The sequence below is a fragment of the Nannobrachium achirus genome (genome assembly GCF_963921795.1).
Source record: "Nannobrachium achirus genome assembly, chromosome: 1".
In the NCBI taxonomy this organism is placed as follows: Eukaryota; Metazoa; Chordata; class Actinopteri; order Myctophiformes; family Myctophidae; genus Nannobrachium; species Nannobrachium achirus.
In genome coordinates this window covers 37536546-37551160 of record NC_137810.1, presented here as the reverse complement: position 1 = coordinate 37551160, position 14615 = coordinate 37536546, and the positions used below count along the sequence as shown (strand labels likewise).

At 41.9% G+C, this 14615-nt stretch overlaps 1 protein-coding gene across 1 annotated transcript in view; it reads right to left on the bottom strand.

Annotated features, from left to right (window-relative positions):
* Positions 1-8366, bottom strand: part of LOC308287491 (uncharacterized protein) — a gene marked incomplete at both ends in the record, with an annotated part of 51601 nt that extends 43235 nt beyond the window's left edge. The window contains 29 exons of the mRNA XM_080728676.1: positions 69-163; positions 275-458; positions 570-696; positions 831-969; positions 1093-1235; positions 1340-1546; positions 1640-1708; positions 1801-1845; positions 1932-2221; positions 2307-2526; positions 2640-2793; positions 2885-3070; positions 3183-3276; positions 3371-3557; positions 3664-3783; positions 3897-3995; positions 4511-4635; positions 4715-4812; positions 4901-5118; positions 5226-5444; positions 5544-5669; positions 5779-5944; positions 6029-6186; positions 6286-6436; positions 6558-6712; positions 6834-6995; positions 7085-7336; positions 7494-7645; positions 8327-8366. Of these exons, the coding sequence (XP_080584802.1) occupies positions 69-163; positions 275-458; positions 570-696; positions 831-969; positions 1093-1235; positions 1340-1546; positions 1640-1708; positions 1801-1845; positions 1932-2221; positions 2307-2526; positions 2640-2793; positions 2885-3070; positions 3183-3276; positions 3371-3557; positions 3664-3783; positions 3897-3995; positions 4511-4635; positions 4715-4812; positions 4901-5118; positions 5226-5444; positions 5544-5669; positions 5779-5944; positions 6029-6186; positions 6286-6436; positions 6558-6712; positions 6834-6995; positions 7085-7336; positions 7494-7645; positions 8327-8366 (4381 nt within the window). The remainder of the gene's footprint in view (positions 1-68; positions 164-274; positions 459-569; positions 697-830; positions 970-1092; positions 1236-1339; positions 1547-1639; positions 1709-1800; positions 1846-1931; positions 2222-2306; positions 2527-2639; positions 2794-2884; positions 3071-3182; positions 3277-3370; positions 3558-3663; positions 3784-3896; positions 3996-4510; positions 4636-4714; positions 4813-4900; positions 5119-5225; positions 5445-5543; positions 5670-5778; positions 5945-6028; positions 6187-6285; positions 6437-6557; positions 6713-6833; positions 6996-7084; positions 7337-7493; positions 7646-8326) is intronic.
* Positions 8367-14615: the final 6249 nt, after the last annotated feature.

The following is a 14615-nucleotide window of genomic DNA, read 5'->3' as shown; positions in this document are numbered from 1 at the left end:
TATTTGTCTGCCTAAAATGTGAATAATTTCAGTTTGACAGATTAATTTGACATTTTAATATAGAAGACCTGTGGGATGCTGGTATGGAAGGTTGCTGATGGGAATTTCCATTCCATTCACCTTCACCAGAACATCATTATTGTTGGGGATTAGGTCAACATCGCTGTTGAAAGAGAGTTCAGAAATGAATGAACTGCTATCGCCAAATTCCATTTTCTAAGACAAATTAATTAACTTCCATTATTTCGAAATCGTAGACATTTGCTATACTTACATATCAGCAATTTTTACGTTGATCTCGTTTTGTTGAAGTGCGTGATTCTTCTTCAGCAGAACCAAGAACTTGAGTTCATCTGTGCAATCCTGAGCCAGAACCTGGTGGCAAGAGACGGGCATCTCATTCTTGTAGCTCCTTTTGTTGAACGTGGTGAGTTTGTCACCAACCATGGAGCACTCAGCTAGAATCAAAAGAAGCAAAGAATATTTTAGTTAATTGGTTTTACCATTCAGCTATTAAAACAATAAAAGCACTGTTTCCAGTACAATATACAGTATAGGCCTACTCTTACCTGCGTGAGCCTTGGTAATTGCGTAGGAGATCTTGTCCAACAGGCTGTCCTGAGCAGCTAACTCAACGGCTGTGTCTCCAATGGGCAGATAAACAGGTAGACCACATCCAAGTTTGTAGATGATCCTCTGTTGAAATTGAAAACATCAGCCATAATTAATACAATGTAAAAGGATCAAATGGTATACAGTACATGCAACATCTCTGTAGATGGCTATGAAATAAAAATGTCAAATAAATAGATTGAGGAATAAAATTGTACCTTTGGTGTCTTCAGCACAACATTCAGGGTTCTCTCAGAGGCAATAGCCACAGTCAGAATGATCTGTTTGGGAGCATTCGTAACCTTTGCCACGCTTACACCAGCTGGTACGATAATGTTTGGAATGTACTCAGAGATGCTATGGTGTGAAAAAAAAAAGATATTTAATCAGCAATGTATACATTATTGTATACAGTATATATTTTTTAAAGAATACTTTGAAACAAGGTTTGAAAGTGATATTATGATTTTGGGACTTTACTTCTTTGCATAGCGTTTCCATGCCGATGGAAGCCTTTCCCATGCCACCTTCAAACGTAAAGCTGGGTCTGGGCCAACATGACCGGTTTCAGCTATTATCTGAGTCTCATAATCCTTGCAATCAATACCCCAGGAAATCTTAGCCTAAGAGAACAATATGGGAAACAATTAAGCCCATTTGAAACACAAATGGCAACTACCAGTATGTCCGAGTCAAATTATATTGGAGTTTGAAATGCAAGATTCACCATGAGTTTGTGGTAGCTTAGCATCATGCCATCAGCACAGATTCTCCAGTTGTCATATACACCAAGGCTAGCGAAGATAATCTGCAATCTGGAAGTAGCTCTGTCGAAGTAAGCTGCAATCTGGTATCCTTGAATCTTCTGGTCAACTCTCACCGTACGGAGGAGGATAGTCACGGCAGGAGTAAGAATGTTGGAAAGGTATTTGGCCTGAAGATGCAAATCAAGGAGTGATGTTAGTGGCATTACAAAATGGGTCTTCAGTATTTAATGTTTATTCTTTGAATGATTTGATTTCCTCACCTTTTTATAGATGGCCTCGAAGCTGGTGGCGCTGTTTATGATGGAAGCCCTGGCAGTGGAGGTTGCATACTGCAAACAAAATATGCACGTTTGTCAAAACAGAGCATTTGGCATGATGGTATGATGATGGAGAATTCTTTAGACAGCCATTTGATAATTACCTGGTGAATGTGCTTCTTGGAAAACTCCATGTCATAGACCTCCTGCTGTAATAGTAAAGACAACAGATCAACCCTCTGAACAAAATTTGCACAACAGAAAAGAGGATCGTCAAGATTACTTTGAGCCTTACCCTTGAGATGCGGGAGCTGGATCTGGAAGAGCTACTGCTGGATGAAGCGACTGAGCGGCTGCTGCTGCTAGAACGAGAGGATGATGAAGACCTTGAGCTGCTGGAGCTGGAGGATGATCTGGTGCCGTTCTTCAAACCAGGAACCAAGATCTTCTTGAGCTTCAGGAGGACATTCTTGTCCTCTTGGATTTCCTCCTCATCGCTCATGTTGATCACTTTGATGATCTTCTCAGCTGCCTTTTCTCCAATCTGAACCTCAACCTCAATCATCTCAATGACTGGTCCAGCACCTGCATCAAAACGAGCAACCAATTATTCATTATTCTTAATTACCTTTGTTATTCAATAAGATGATGTCATCTACTTTTTACTTGCCTGGAGAAACCTCAACAAAGACTGCATGTTTTCCAATCAAAGTGTAGAGTGCACTGTGTCTGATGAAGGCAGCATTGTGAGACTCAACATCAGCACAGACCTTGATTCCAAAGAGTTCAGCTGCAGCACACATTTTCTTCTCAAAGATGGCCTTCAGGATTTTCGCCTTACGGATAATGTTGACTGGCAGATCAACAGGAATGATTTCAGATGACCTTGACTAGAAAAAAAGAAAACATAAAATGTCATAATCACATAACCAACATAGTAAATGTCTCGGTATCATATGGAGCTTTTTGTGTTAAATGGGGGGGGAGGGGTTATCAAACACACCAAACCACCGAATGTAGAGGTTGCAACCCCAGATGCGATTGTAGAAGTGAATGTCTCCCTGGAGAGCTGTTTTACAACTTCAGCTGGGATGAGTGGTGTGATTCTTGCAGCTGAAAGTTCTTCCACATTTCTTGCAATAGCAAGAGTCTCAACACTGCAGTGAGAGGCGAAAACATGTATGAATTTAAATATATAACTGAAATGGTGAATCATAGAATTTATTTGGTGAAAATGATAGTACATACACTGCTGATGCAATCCTATTCACGCCCTGAACAGGTAAAACCTGAATCTTGAAGTTGCCTCCAACCATGTCAACTCTTGCTTCGATCTTTGCTGGCAAAATGGTGTGGACTCTGGCTCTTGATACCAAAACAGCCTGGGCTAAAGCAGTATTCACTCCCATAACTGCATATGTGTACATGGCAACACTGGAAGGCAAAGAAAATGTGAACTTAAAGGCAATGCCAGATGTCTCTCACTTCAATAGATACAAGTTCATTAACAATACATTTTATAAGAATGAGGTGCCATTTTTTCCACCTTGGAGTCATCGCAGCCCTCATCTCAATGTCAGACTTAAGAAGAATGGAAGGATGGAAGTTCTCTGGGAGAGGTGGTGTCACAATTGCCTGGACTGTTAAATTGAAAGATTACCTTCAGTCAAGTTTATACAGTTAAAGCACCTAGGTTTATACAGTATCAGTGTTCTTGACCTAATAGTAACTTACACTCAACAGCAGCATTAACCACAGCAGAGGTATAGAAACTCAGCTCCATAGGCAGACCAACAGTAGTGGGGAAGATACGACGAACCTCAGCAGCCAGGATGGGTTTAGTGTAATGGGATGCAAAACCAGCCAGCAGAGCATCAAATGCCTTCCTTCCCTCAGCCCCAATCATAGGACCAGTGGCAAGCTGTAAAAAAACACACATTGTGTACATGATGGCATACAGCATTCAATTCAGAGTTGAATGTTTATTGATAGTGAACAAATTAGTTTAACTGTAAAACATTCAGTACCTGAATAACCTGGTCAACGATGGCTTTATCCAAGTTGGCAAAAGCAATTTCTTGTCCGAAGAATTTGACATGCACAGAGGCCAGGGGCTTGCTTGAAGGATGAGCTCTCCATTCAGAAAGCTGAGGGATGATGACAGTAAACCTGAGTGAGTCCACCTTTTGTAATGAAATTGTTCTGTGATCACATACAGTTGTTTAACAGCAGAATGTAAGGTAAGGTCCTTCATACTCACAGCCCGGATAACGTTCCTCATCTTGGTAATTCTGTCAGCATTCGCAGGAACCGGCATTTTCAGAATAGCCTCCTGAAGTCCTTCGGTTCTTACTCCCACCTAATAAAAGACAAAATGAAGAGAAAGACAAATCAATCATGCAACCAGTGTGACATATTTCAGTCCACAATAAATCTCCCACAGTGCAACACTTTACACTATATGCGTTGTGAGCATGTATCTCAGCTATTTTTGGTACAGATATTTAAAGTGCAGTGAAATCAAGAGGGGACCTAGAATAGAGCACTGGGGGGCACTAGTCATTTAGTATAGGGTTTAAGTAGTTAAGAACCCAAAATATAGAGCAGATGTCTATCTAAAACAATGAAGAGTCCTTGTCTGAAATAAGCCTCTAAAGTTGTAGCTACAGTACACTTATGGTAAAGTCAAACAAGGTTGCACATCATGACCAGTGTTGATATATGCATATCAATAGACCTAATAGTAGGTGTTGAGCGACGTGCGCGTGACGTCTCTAGATAAGCGCCCCACCAAACATTGAATCACCAATGCACCACTGATCATGACATGAAGTGTATGCATCCAAGCTATGCATAAACCTGCATTCCTTTTACCTCAAGAACATCAGCATACGCTCCAGCCAGGTAAGTGCGGACTTTGGCCATAACAGCTCTTGGCAAAATTGTTGCTGCGTCATTGATGTAGAAAGCAGAGGCGGCAGCACCGACCATCCATGGATCTGAGAACAACAACAAAATAATCAGAGCCATGTCTGGGTGTGATAACTATCGATAAATGATAACTGTTAATGCTCGTACTGTAATAGTTATCATAGTGGTAGAGTCTGCTGAAACGGTAACTCAATCTCTCAAACTTGGGGCTGAGGATCTTCACAGCAACATTACAGGCAGCAGCACTAAAATTGGGAGATAAACATTTATGAGATGCCATCTTTTTAAAACAACAAAGGAAGCAAGTGATTACTATTACTGTATTTCTCTTACATTTGAGCATGGTCAGGTGCTGTGCTCCTGGTCATGGCCTTCATGTAAGAGTAGACCAAACTAGCAATCTGCAGGTTTCCTTCAGTCATAATGGCATTAGCAAGCGTGGTCACCAAGCCCATGGGGAGCTTAATCTCAAACATGACAATAGCAGCAACCATGCGGACCTCTGGGTGCAGAGCCTTGTTCATGAACAGCTGAATAGCCAGTTCCTGGACCTAAATCACAAAGATGAAAATCATTAACACATTGTTTAATTGAATGGGGAATGTTAACATTTTGTGAACTGTTGGCAAGGAGACAGACTGAGGAGCTTTGTGCTTACCATCTTGGGCTCCTTCTTTGCAATATTCCTCAGAGCCATTATTGCATCAATGTGGACTCTCATGGGCAGAGAAATGGCAGCAGCGCCAAATCCAGGGAGAAGCTTCATGATTGGTTTAAGACTGGCGGGATGGCCGGCATTACCCAGAACTTTAAGGGCAACTATTAGTCCCTCAAATTGCCTGCTGGCAGTAGCCTCGATGACAATGTCATGGATTGGCTATGGGAGGCACAGGAGAAAGATTATGTCACCATTCTAATTTTACTTTCATTAACTGAAGTTAGTTTTTATGGACATGAAACAGCATCATAAGCCAACCTTAACAAGGTCAGCTGGGCATGCAGGGTTCTCAGCACAGAATTTGGAAACCATGGTACCATAGCCCAGCAGGGCGATTTCACGCAGAACTGGGACTGCCTTAACCTTGGGGTTAAAAGCCAGGCCCTGAAGAGAGGTGAGAAGAAAGCACTGTTATAACATCTTAATAAATAATGTGATGAATTACATTGTGACTCTGAATTGTAAAATCTCATTAAGGATTGACCTATAGTACCTCAATGAGCTTGATGGCCTCCATGTCAGCTGTCACCATGTGTACCGATGCCAGCAGAGCTTGACTGGCCTCAACAACAGTGATGTCATCAGCAATAAACTTCTCCTTGATGAACTTCAAAGCAGCATGAGTTCCAATGGCTGGAACAGCACTCAGGATCCAGTGTCTGAAAATTGAGAAACTATCCTTGTATCTTTTCCAATTGTTTTTCATAATGAATTTACTTAATTTTAGTTTTAGTTGTCGCTACCTGTAAGATGAGTGGATTTTGAACTGAGACCAGAGACTCTCGATGCTCTCAAATCTGGCCACACGCAGCAGCTGGACAAGTTCAATAAACTTCAGGGGAGCGTCTTCATGGACCTTGTCTACATTATATGTCACCACATGGTGCAGAATCTCAATAATCTGTCAAGAAGAAAGAGGAAACAATGCCTCCAGTGTTATGTTGTGTATGTCAGAGATACATTTGAAAATAATCTGCAGAACATGAATGGTTCCCAGTACCTGAGCCTCTGGGTTGGTGATCCTCAGCAGCTGGACGGGTGTTTGTAAAAGCTCTGTGGCAAACTCATACTGCAGGGATCCACGGTGGGGATACTCTGCCCTAATGGGCACCACCAGGGTATTCTCAATCTCCAAAAACTTCAGAATTTGTCTGTGAAGAGGTTTTCAGGAACTGATTAAGTCTGTATACTTTGATAAGATTTTTTGTTTAGAGAGTCATGTTCTTTATCGTACAATTAAAAAGAGAAAAACATTGTTAACTAACTACATACTTAGCCTCCATCTGGGCAGCCCCATTCATGATGTTGAAAGGTGAGAACTGAATGAGCTCAGTGGCAGTCACCTCCAATATCAGAGTACCAGTAGCCATTGGCATTGGCTTCATGACATAGGTGAAGGCAGCACCACCCTTCAGGTCCATTCCTCTCTGCGTAGACACAATTCAAAGTTAACCCGGCCCGGCAGCAGTTAGAACACACCCATTGTTTTTTTTTTTTTATATGTTGCTCATCCAAATGTAAGCATAGTTTCAAAGAAATGTCTCTTACTTCCTCGCACTCAACACATTTCTCTGTGTAAGCCAAACCGATGTTTTTCACGATTCTCTCCTGGCAACGGTTCAGGTCCTTGGTCTTGGTCAGATGGATACGTTCAGTCTTGAGGTTCTCACTAATGACATATTGAGTCTTGCACACACCTTGGGTTCCAGCCTAGAGTAAGAGAATGGAAATGCTTTGGGAGTTAAAATATCACCCTGGCTTTTGTGTTTATAATCATTCAGAATAGGATGTATTTGAACCTCTTGCAACTCGTAGACATTCTGGGTCTTCTTGATGTTGAGCTGAAGGATGTTCAGGATACCTCTGAAGATATTCAGCACAGTGGTGGAGACTCCTGCTGGTGCAAACACCTTGCCCACAATACCATCAACATACTCAAACTTGATGGGAGTCAAGAGCTGAACTTCCAAGGCTGTAGTGAGCTTGGTGGCAGGTACAAAAGGATCTTTTGGCCAGATGCCACTGTACTCAAAGATCTCAGGATCCACAAGCTAGAGGAGGAGAAAGACAATTTTCAATTACAAATACAGTAATTTATGTAGAGAGGTCCTGAATTCCTGTCCATAACCCACATGGAAATACTGAAATTCATACAGTACATGTATTTTATTAATGCTGCGTTTCATCAAAGCTATTTGTAATCTTCACCTTCAGAATGAAGACTTCTGGGGTCATTGCTCTGATCATAACTTTGCTTGTGAGTTTCATTCCAGCTCTAGCCAGGCCTTCCTCAGGCAGACCTCCCATGATAACGGCTTCATACTTGTACACGTAGGTCTTACTGGCTTTAAACTCAGGAGCTTAAACAAGACGTTATTACAGATTATAAAAGATCTATGGATCATTTAGCATCAATAATTCATTTATAGTTGAATTCATGTGTTATTGTAGTTTCAAAACATTATGTAGCTTTGGAAAAATAATTTAAAAAAATCACACTCGTGTGAACTGAGCGGTGGTGTGTGTGTGTGTGTGTGTGTGTGTGTGTGTGTGTGTGTGTGTGTGTGTGTGTGTGTGTGTGTGTGTGTGTGTGTGCAACAGCGCCCCTCCCTTAACATGTGTGGTCAGAAAAGGTTACTGCAGGCTACGGACACGGAGACAGACAGACATACATACCCACACACACGGCCACGTATAGGAGCGTTGTGACCACCGCTCAATAATTTCACAATAAATTACTTACCATAGTGGACATGTTGTCCCGCTGCAAGATAAGAATAGACTGTCAATAATCTGATTAAAAAAATACTCTTAGAGAGTTTGTATCTGAAAACTTTGTTTAATCATCTAGAGATTGCACACAAAAAAAAAACAACCTTTTTTCGAATATGTATTTCATGAACACTGCTACAGCAAAATATACTAACTGGTTGTGATATCAGTAAATCCCTTTCTGTGGATTTAATTATATGTGTACTGTATGGCAACAAATAACAGAATTGCCAAAAACAGACGGATAAAATAATCAAAGATATACTTACCCACAAGGGCTATGGTCAGAGCAAGCACAATCCCCCTCATGTCTGGTGGAATGTACAGATTACACTCAGGGGTTGTCTTTTATAGCAAACTGTTGTTGACTGTGCATCTGTTGAAATCTGTCATTAACTAAACATGACCGTTTGCCATCATCAGCATCATCAATGGTACCTTGCTCTCTTATCATAAAGTAAATCTAAGGAGAAATGTCACAGGCATTCAAGGTTAGGTTAACCTGGCCCTTGCCGTTTCTGTGAAAAGCTCAATGTCCAAGTTTCAAAACTTATTGAACACATTTGAAAACTTTCTTTATCACAATAAATTTAAATTAATTATTCAACATTTATTAACAATATTACAGTTAACTACATTAATTGTAGTTACTGTAGCTAGCTTACAGTATATTAGGAAGTGTTTTTCATGGTGCAGATACTCTCTTCATATTTACTTTTTTACTTTTTATTTATTCATGATTTGAGTAACAGGATTCTCAAACATCAAAGTTCTACTGCTATCAGCCAATGAATGCTATAAAATGTAAATGATCAGTTATGCATATTAATACACAATGAATGTAATATATTTAATATATATGAATAAAGATAATTGTGAGATCACTGCCTTCATGACCGCTGGATATGCAAAGGTGCGTAGGGACTGGAGAACAGTAAAGAGAAAAGGGTCTGTACAAGTGCTGACTCCTGCATTACCATAAAGCATGACAACACATCACATTGAACACTTAACATCATACTTTGATTGATTGATTGATTGATTGATTGATTGATTGATTGGTTGATTGGTTGATTGATTGATTGATTGATTGATTGATTGATTGAATATTTTATTAACATATATTAACAGTACAGGTATATGCCATTACATTATTGGTTGTTCAAAATAGGCTGCTCCCTGTGTGTCTTATAAGTAAACTATTAGCCTGGTGTTGGAAAGAAAAAGAGAGCGGATCATGTATTTTTGCATCAATGAAAATGTATGCAAATAGATAGTGATTAAGAAACTGTTGTTTTGGGAGGTAAGTGGTTAAAAACGAACCTACAGTATGCGTTGTAGCACACAGGTATTCACTAGGCCGGGTGACTTTGACCCTGAAGAAGGTTGGTCTGTCGCAATGCACATGTGTGTTTGTCAGGAAAATGTCATTACAGTATGTCCCGACCTGTCACTTTTCCAAATTCTGATGAAGTACAAAAGGTAAAGTTGCAATCATTGTTTCATTTAGATAGGAGAGTGTAGAGCAGGGGTCAGCAACCTTTTTGAAATCAAATGCCATGTTTTATTTTTATTTTCTAGATAGTCAGTGTGCCATGTCAAAATAAGTTTTAATAACATGGCATGCAATCATTTTGATTGGCAGGACATTGTTATAACGATCATTAGACTACTATGTAGTAGAATTATGTGCAGGATTTAAATGAGGTGACTTAATAAAAAAAAACACTTCTGCCAGTGTACCAGTGATCATCACCCTCCCCTGTGCCAATGTTGGCACCCGTGCCTAAGGTTGCCTACCCCTGGTGTAGAGAAAGGAAGCTAGGGGCAACAAATGCAACCTGGTTCCAAAATGTAACCAGGTACACACAGATTTTCAAATGGACGAAATGTTAACATGTATAGGGCTGAAGTGGTTAATGTATGTTTTTTAATATTAATAATCTAAATCTTACTAGCAACTAAAGTTTTCAAATACAGTGGAGTAAAAGTACTTTCAGATGTAGTGGAAGTAAAATGATTGAAAATTAGAAAAAGAATAAGTACAGTAATTGAGTACTTAGTTGCTTTCCCCTTTATGTTATGTTTCTACATAACCAGATTTGGAAAAGAAATCAGGCCCCATATCTGTCCAAATTGACCTACAAATAATACAATAGGCAGCCAAAGTGTGACAACCAGCTGATCGGTCAGTTTATGAAAGTAATTCAAACTAGACAATTGCAAGAAATTGTGTAGTGTGATTGCCCCAACGTTCTAGGTTTCACCCGTTGAGGCCGATGGAATCCTCTGGGAGAAAATTGTGTTTCTACGGAATTTAGCAGTTCAACTTTTTACGTTTTGATGATATGGTCAGAAGTGAAAGAGCTTTTGGTGGTGTGCCCTATAGAGACCCCACAACATACAATTCAAGTTTGTGGTTGTTTTGATATAGGGCATAGCAGTTGTGGCCATTTTGTGGTTCCCCAGATAGAAAGCCCATATCTATTTTACACAGTCAGCATCAAATGCTTTATGGCCATCATTCACCGGGAGCTATGGGTGGCTTGGTTCCAGACTTTACATAATTACATTTTTTGTAAATCTCTATGGGAAAAATGTATGGGCTTTATATCTGTGGAACGGCCACAAAATGTCTATGCTCTATTGCATTCATGATATAGTGTATATATATACTGTATGTAGTGTTTTTCTTAGATTTTATAGTTTATGTGTTGAGTTCTTTGCATTTGTGGCACACCCTACAGTAGGCCTATTAATATAGGTCTTGCAATTGGGCTTTTCATTTTCTGCAGGCCCCACAATCTGTGATTCAAATTTGATGTAGATCAGACAACCGACCATTATTATTTCACAACAGACCGTTATTTTTGTCCCTCTCTATAAAAGACCCCTCCCACGAATTTTGGAAGCCAAGCCAATCCGTATAATGCATGTCTCGCTGTCTTCCTTCAACACTGCCCAGAAGGCCAGAGGCCAGAGGCGGAGGTAGTTAGCACTTCTCCCATAGACAGGCGAGAAGTGAGCCCCCCTATTACCTTAGCCCCACCCCCTTGTCTCCCCTACCCTGTATATATACTGTTTTATATAACTGTGATGATGTTTGTATGTTTTTTGTTATTTGTAGTACTAGAAGCTCGGCCGCCCGAAACTCGGGAACAATGTAAATAGGGGATGAATGCCCCGCCCTTTAATGCAAACCCCATTATACCTGTTGTCATAGGATCTGTTTGACCATCTGTTTGCGTGTGTCCATTTATGCCCATGGCTTGTGAGATGCGTCGGTTATCTCCATATATAGAGATTCAACACGTGCAAAGTACAGGAGTGATGTCAGAATGAGTCAGCAGAAGTGATGTCAGAATGCCCATATGCCCATATATGGAGATCTCTGTATCTGTGTCCCCTTTATGCCCATATACGGAGATTGCGTCCATTTTATGTCACAATGAGTCAGCGCTTGCGCCGATACATCCATTTATGCCCATATATGGAGATGTGCGGCCAAGCGTCTAGTCGGCGCCCTAGCCAACTCGGGAACAATGTAAATATGCCCATATATGGAGATCTCTGTAGGACCCGTTATGCTCATATATGGAGATGCGCGGCCGAGCGTCTAGTCGGCGCCCTAGCCAACTCGGGAACAATGTAAATATGCCCATATATGGAGATCTCTGTAGGACCCGTTTTGACCATCTGTTTGCCTGTTTGTCTTTGAGTCAGCAGAAGTGATGTCAGAATGCCCATATGCCCATATATGGAGAGCTCTGTATCTGTGTCCCCTTTATGCCCATATACGGAGATTGCGTCCATTGTATGTCACAATGAGTCAGCGCTTGCGCCGATACGTCCATTTATGCCCATATATGGAGATGGGCGGCCGAGCGTCTAGTCGGCGCCCTGGCCAACTCGGGAACAATGTAAATATGCCTGTGTTGTCATAGGAGTGTGGGGTCATGTGGTGTACGTGATGTCAGAGCCTTTTATGAAGTGATGTCACAATGACATGATTTCCTCCGGAACAGCCTGATGTCAACAATCAGCTCCGCATAAGGAGATTCCGAACGTTGCGCCGTTTCGGAAAAAACGTGCGTCGGGTCGGGTCGAGGCCCGGCACTGCACTCCGCGCCACGGCGGAGAACGTGCGTGCCGAATCTGAAGCCGGTGGGACGAACGGTTCTCGAGATACGCGGATTACAGACACGCAGAGACTTCTCGCATTTATAGATAGACTAGAAGCTCGGCCGCCCTTCGGGCGGCCGAGCGTCTAGTCGGCGACCTGGCCAACTCGGGAACAATGTAAATAGGGAATGAATGCCCCGCCCTTTAATGCAAACCCCATTATACCTGTTGTCATAGGATCCGTTTTGACCATCTGTTTGCGTGTGTCCATTTATGCCCATATATGGAGAGATATGTCTGTCTACGTCCATTTTCTGCCCATATATGGAGATCTCTGTAGGACCTGGTTTGACCATCTGTTTGCCTGTGCCCATTTATGCCCATATATGGAGTTTGCGACCTGGCCAACTCGGGAACGATGTAAATAGGGAATGAATGCCCCACCCTTTAATGCAAACCCCATTATTATGGAGATCTCTGTATCTGTCTGTGTCCCTTTTATGCCCATATACTCTATCTGTGTCCATCTTTTATGCCCATATATGGAGATCTCTGTATCTGCCCATATGCCCATATATGGAGATCTCAGTCTGTCCCTTTTATGCCCAAATATCTGCGTCCATTTTATGCCCATATGCCCATATATGGAGATCTCTGTATCTGCCCATATGCCCATTCTCTGTATCAGTCTGTGTCCCTTTTATGCCCATATACGGAGATATCTGTCATGGAGATCTCAGTCTGTGTCCCTTTTATGCCCATATATCTGTCTGTGTCCCTTTTATGCCCATATACGGAGATATATCTGTCTGTGTCCCTTTTATGCCCATATACGGAGATATCTGTCGGGTCGAGGCAAGGCCCCTGTATTGCCCATATATGGAGATCTCTGTATCTGCCCATATGCCCATATATGGAGATCTCAGTCTGTCGGGTCGAGGCTAGGCCCCTGTATCTGCCTGCAGTGATGTCACAATGACTCAGCGCTTGCGCCCGGCACTGCAGTGATGTCACAATGAGTCAGCGCTTGCGCCGATTTTGCGCCGATTTCCGCATAAGGAGATTCCGAACGTTTCGCGCCGCTTAGGGAAAACCGCGCGTCGGGTCGGGTCGAGGCCCGGCACTGCACTCCGTGCCGCGGCGGGGAACGCGCGTGCCGAATCTGAAGCCGGTGGGACGAACGGTTCTCGAGATACGCGGATTACAAACACACACGCAGAGACTTCTCGCATTTATAGATAGATAACCATGAGTTGAATATCTAGGACTTGCGACGTAAAAATGACCGTAAAAAGACTTATTTGCGATGTTCCTTTTAGGCAGGGTGTTTAACTGTACTGTACTACATTCTTGCATTGACTATACTTGTTATGTCCTCCACTTTTGTCTAATAAAATACTCAATCAATCAATCAATGCAATATGAAAAATCGGTATGATTAATTTTTTATCACATGACTCCAGAGTCACATGATTCCAGAGTCTGGCTGAATTCTCTCAAGAACAGGTTCTGAGCTTTTTTGCCATGGGTTCCCAGATTGGGCTGAATGTGCTCCTCATCCCCATATCACAGAGGGGATGAGAAGGGGTATCTAATCTCACTATGGGAGTCAGACCTACATAACTAACTTTTCTCACCAGCTTGTACAGTTTCTTGGCATCCCTTGTGGCTATTACAGACTGAATTTCTGCAGCTGCCTTTTGCACACATTGAAGAAGCTGGAGCTTGCCCTGCCTACCTGTAGAGCAGTGGTTCTCAACCTGTGGGTCGAGACCCCCAGGGGGGTCCCCAAATTATTTTGGGGGGTCCCCAGATGATTAGCTTAATGTGCAACATTGTTTTCTCACTCAAATAAACAAACTAACATACCGTATAAGTGTGTTAGAGGGTATCTGCACATTTCTTAAGTGACAATTTAAGGACTTTTTAATACCTCTAAAATTAAACATTGCCAAATTGTCAAATATTAGATGCAGAAAGCAGATCTACATGATCACATGCAGATCTACATGCTCACAACGCCTCGCGTTGCTAGGCGTTGTGCAAGTAGATCGGCTATTTTCACAATAAGACGTGTTAAACAAAATGTAATGCCTCAACTCTTCCAACTCCAAGTAGTGCTCTTGTCAGGGTGGAGGGGGGGGGGGGGGGGTCCCAGTTCAAATGTGAGTATTTTGGAGGTCGCGGCCTGAAAAGGTTGAGAATCACCGCTGTAGAGAGCCTCAGAGGGCTCTGCATCTATCCTTCTCTGAAACTATTGACAGTGGAGCATGCTCAGCTCGGGACTTCTGTCCATTGAGCTATGCTTCTGTCCCTGTTCTGTCCCCTAGTATTTCAATAGTGGTCCAGTCTTGTGTATGGACTACTCACAGGAACTTGTGAACTTAAAAAAAGTTGTTTTATTGAGTACAGAACAACCCATTCAAGTATTGTTAA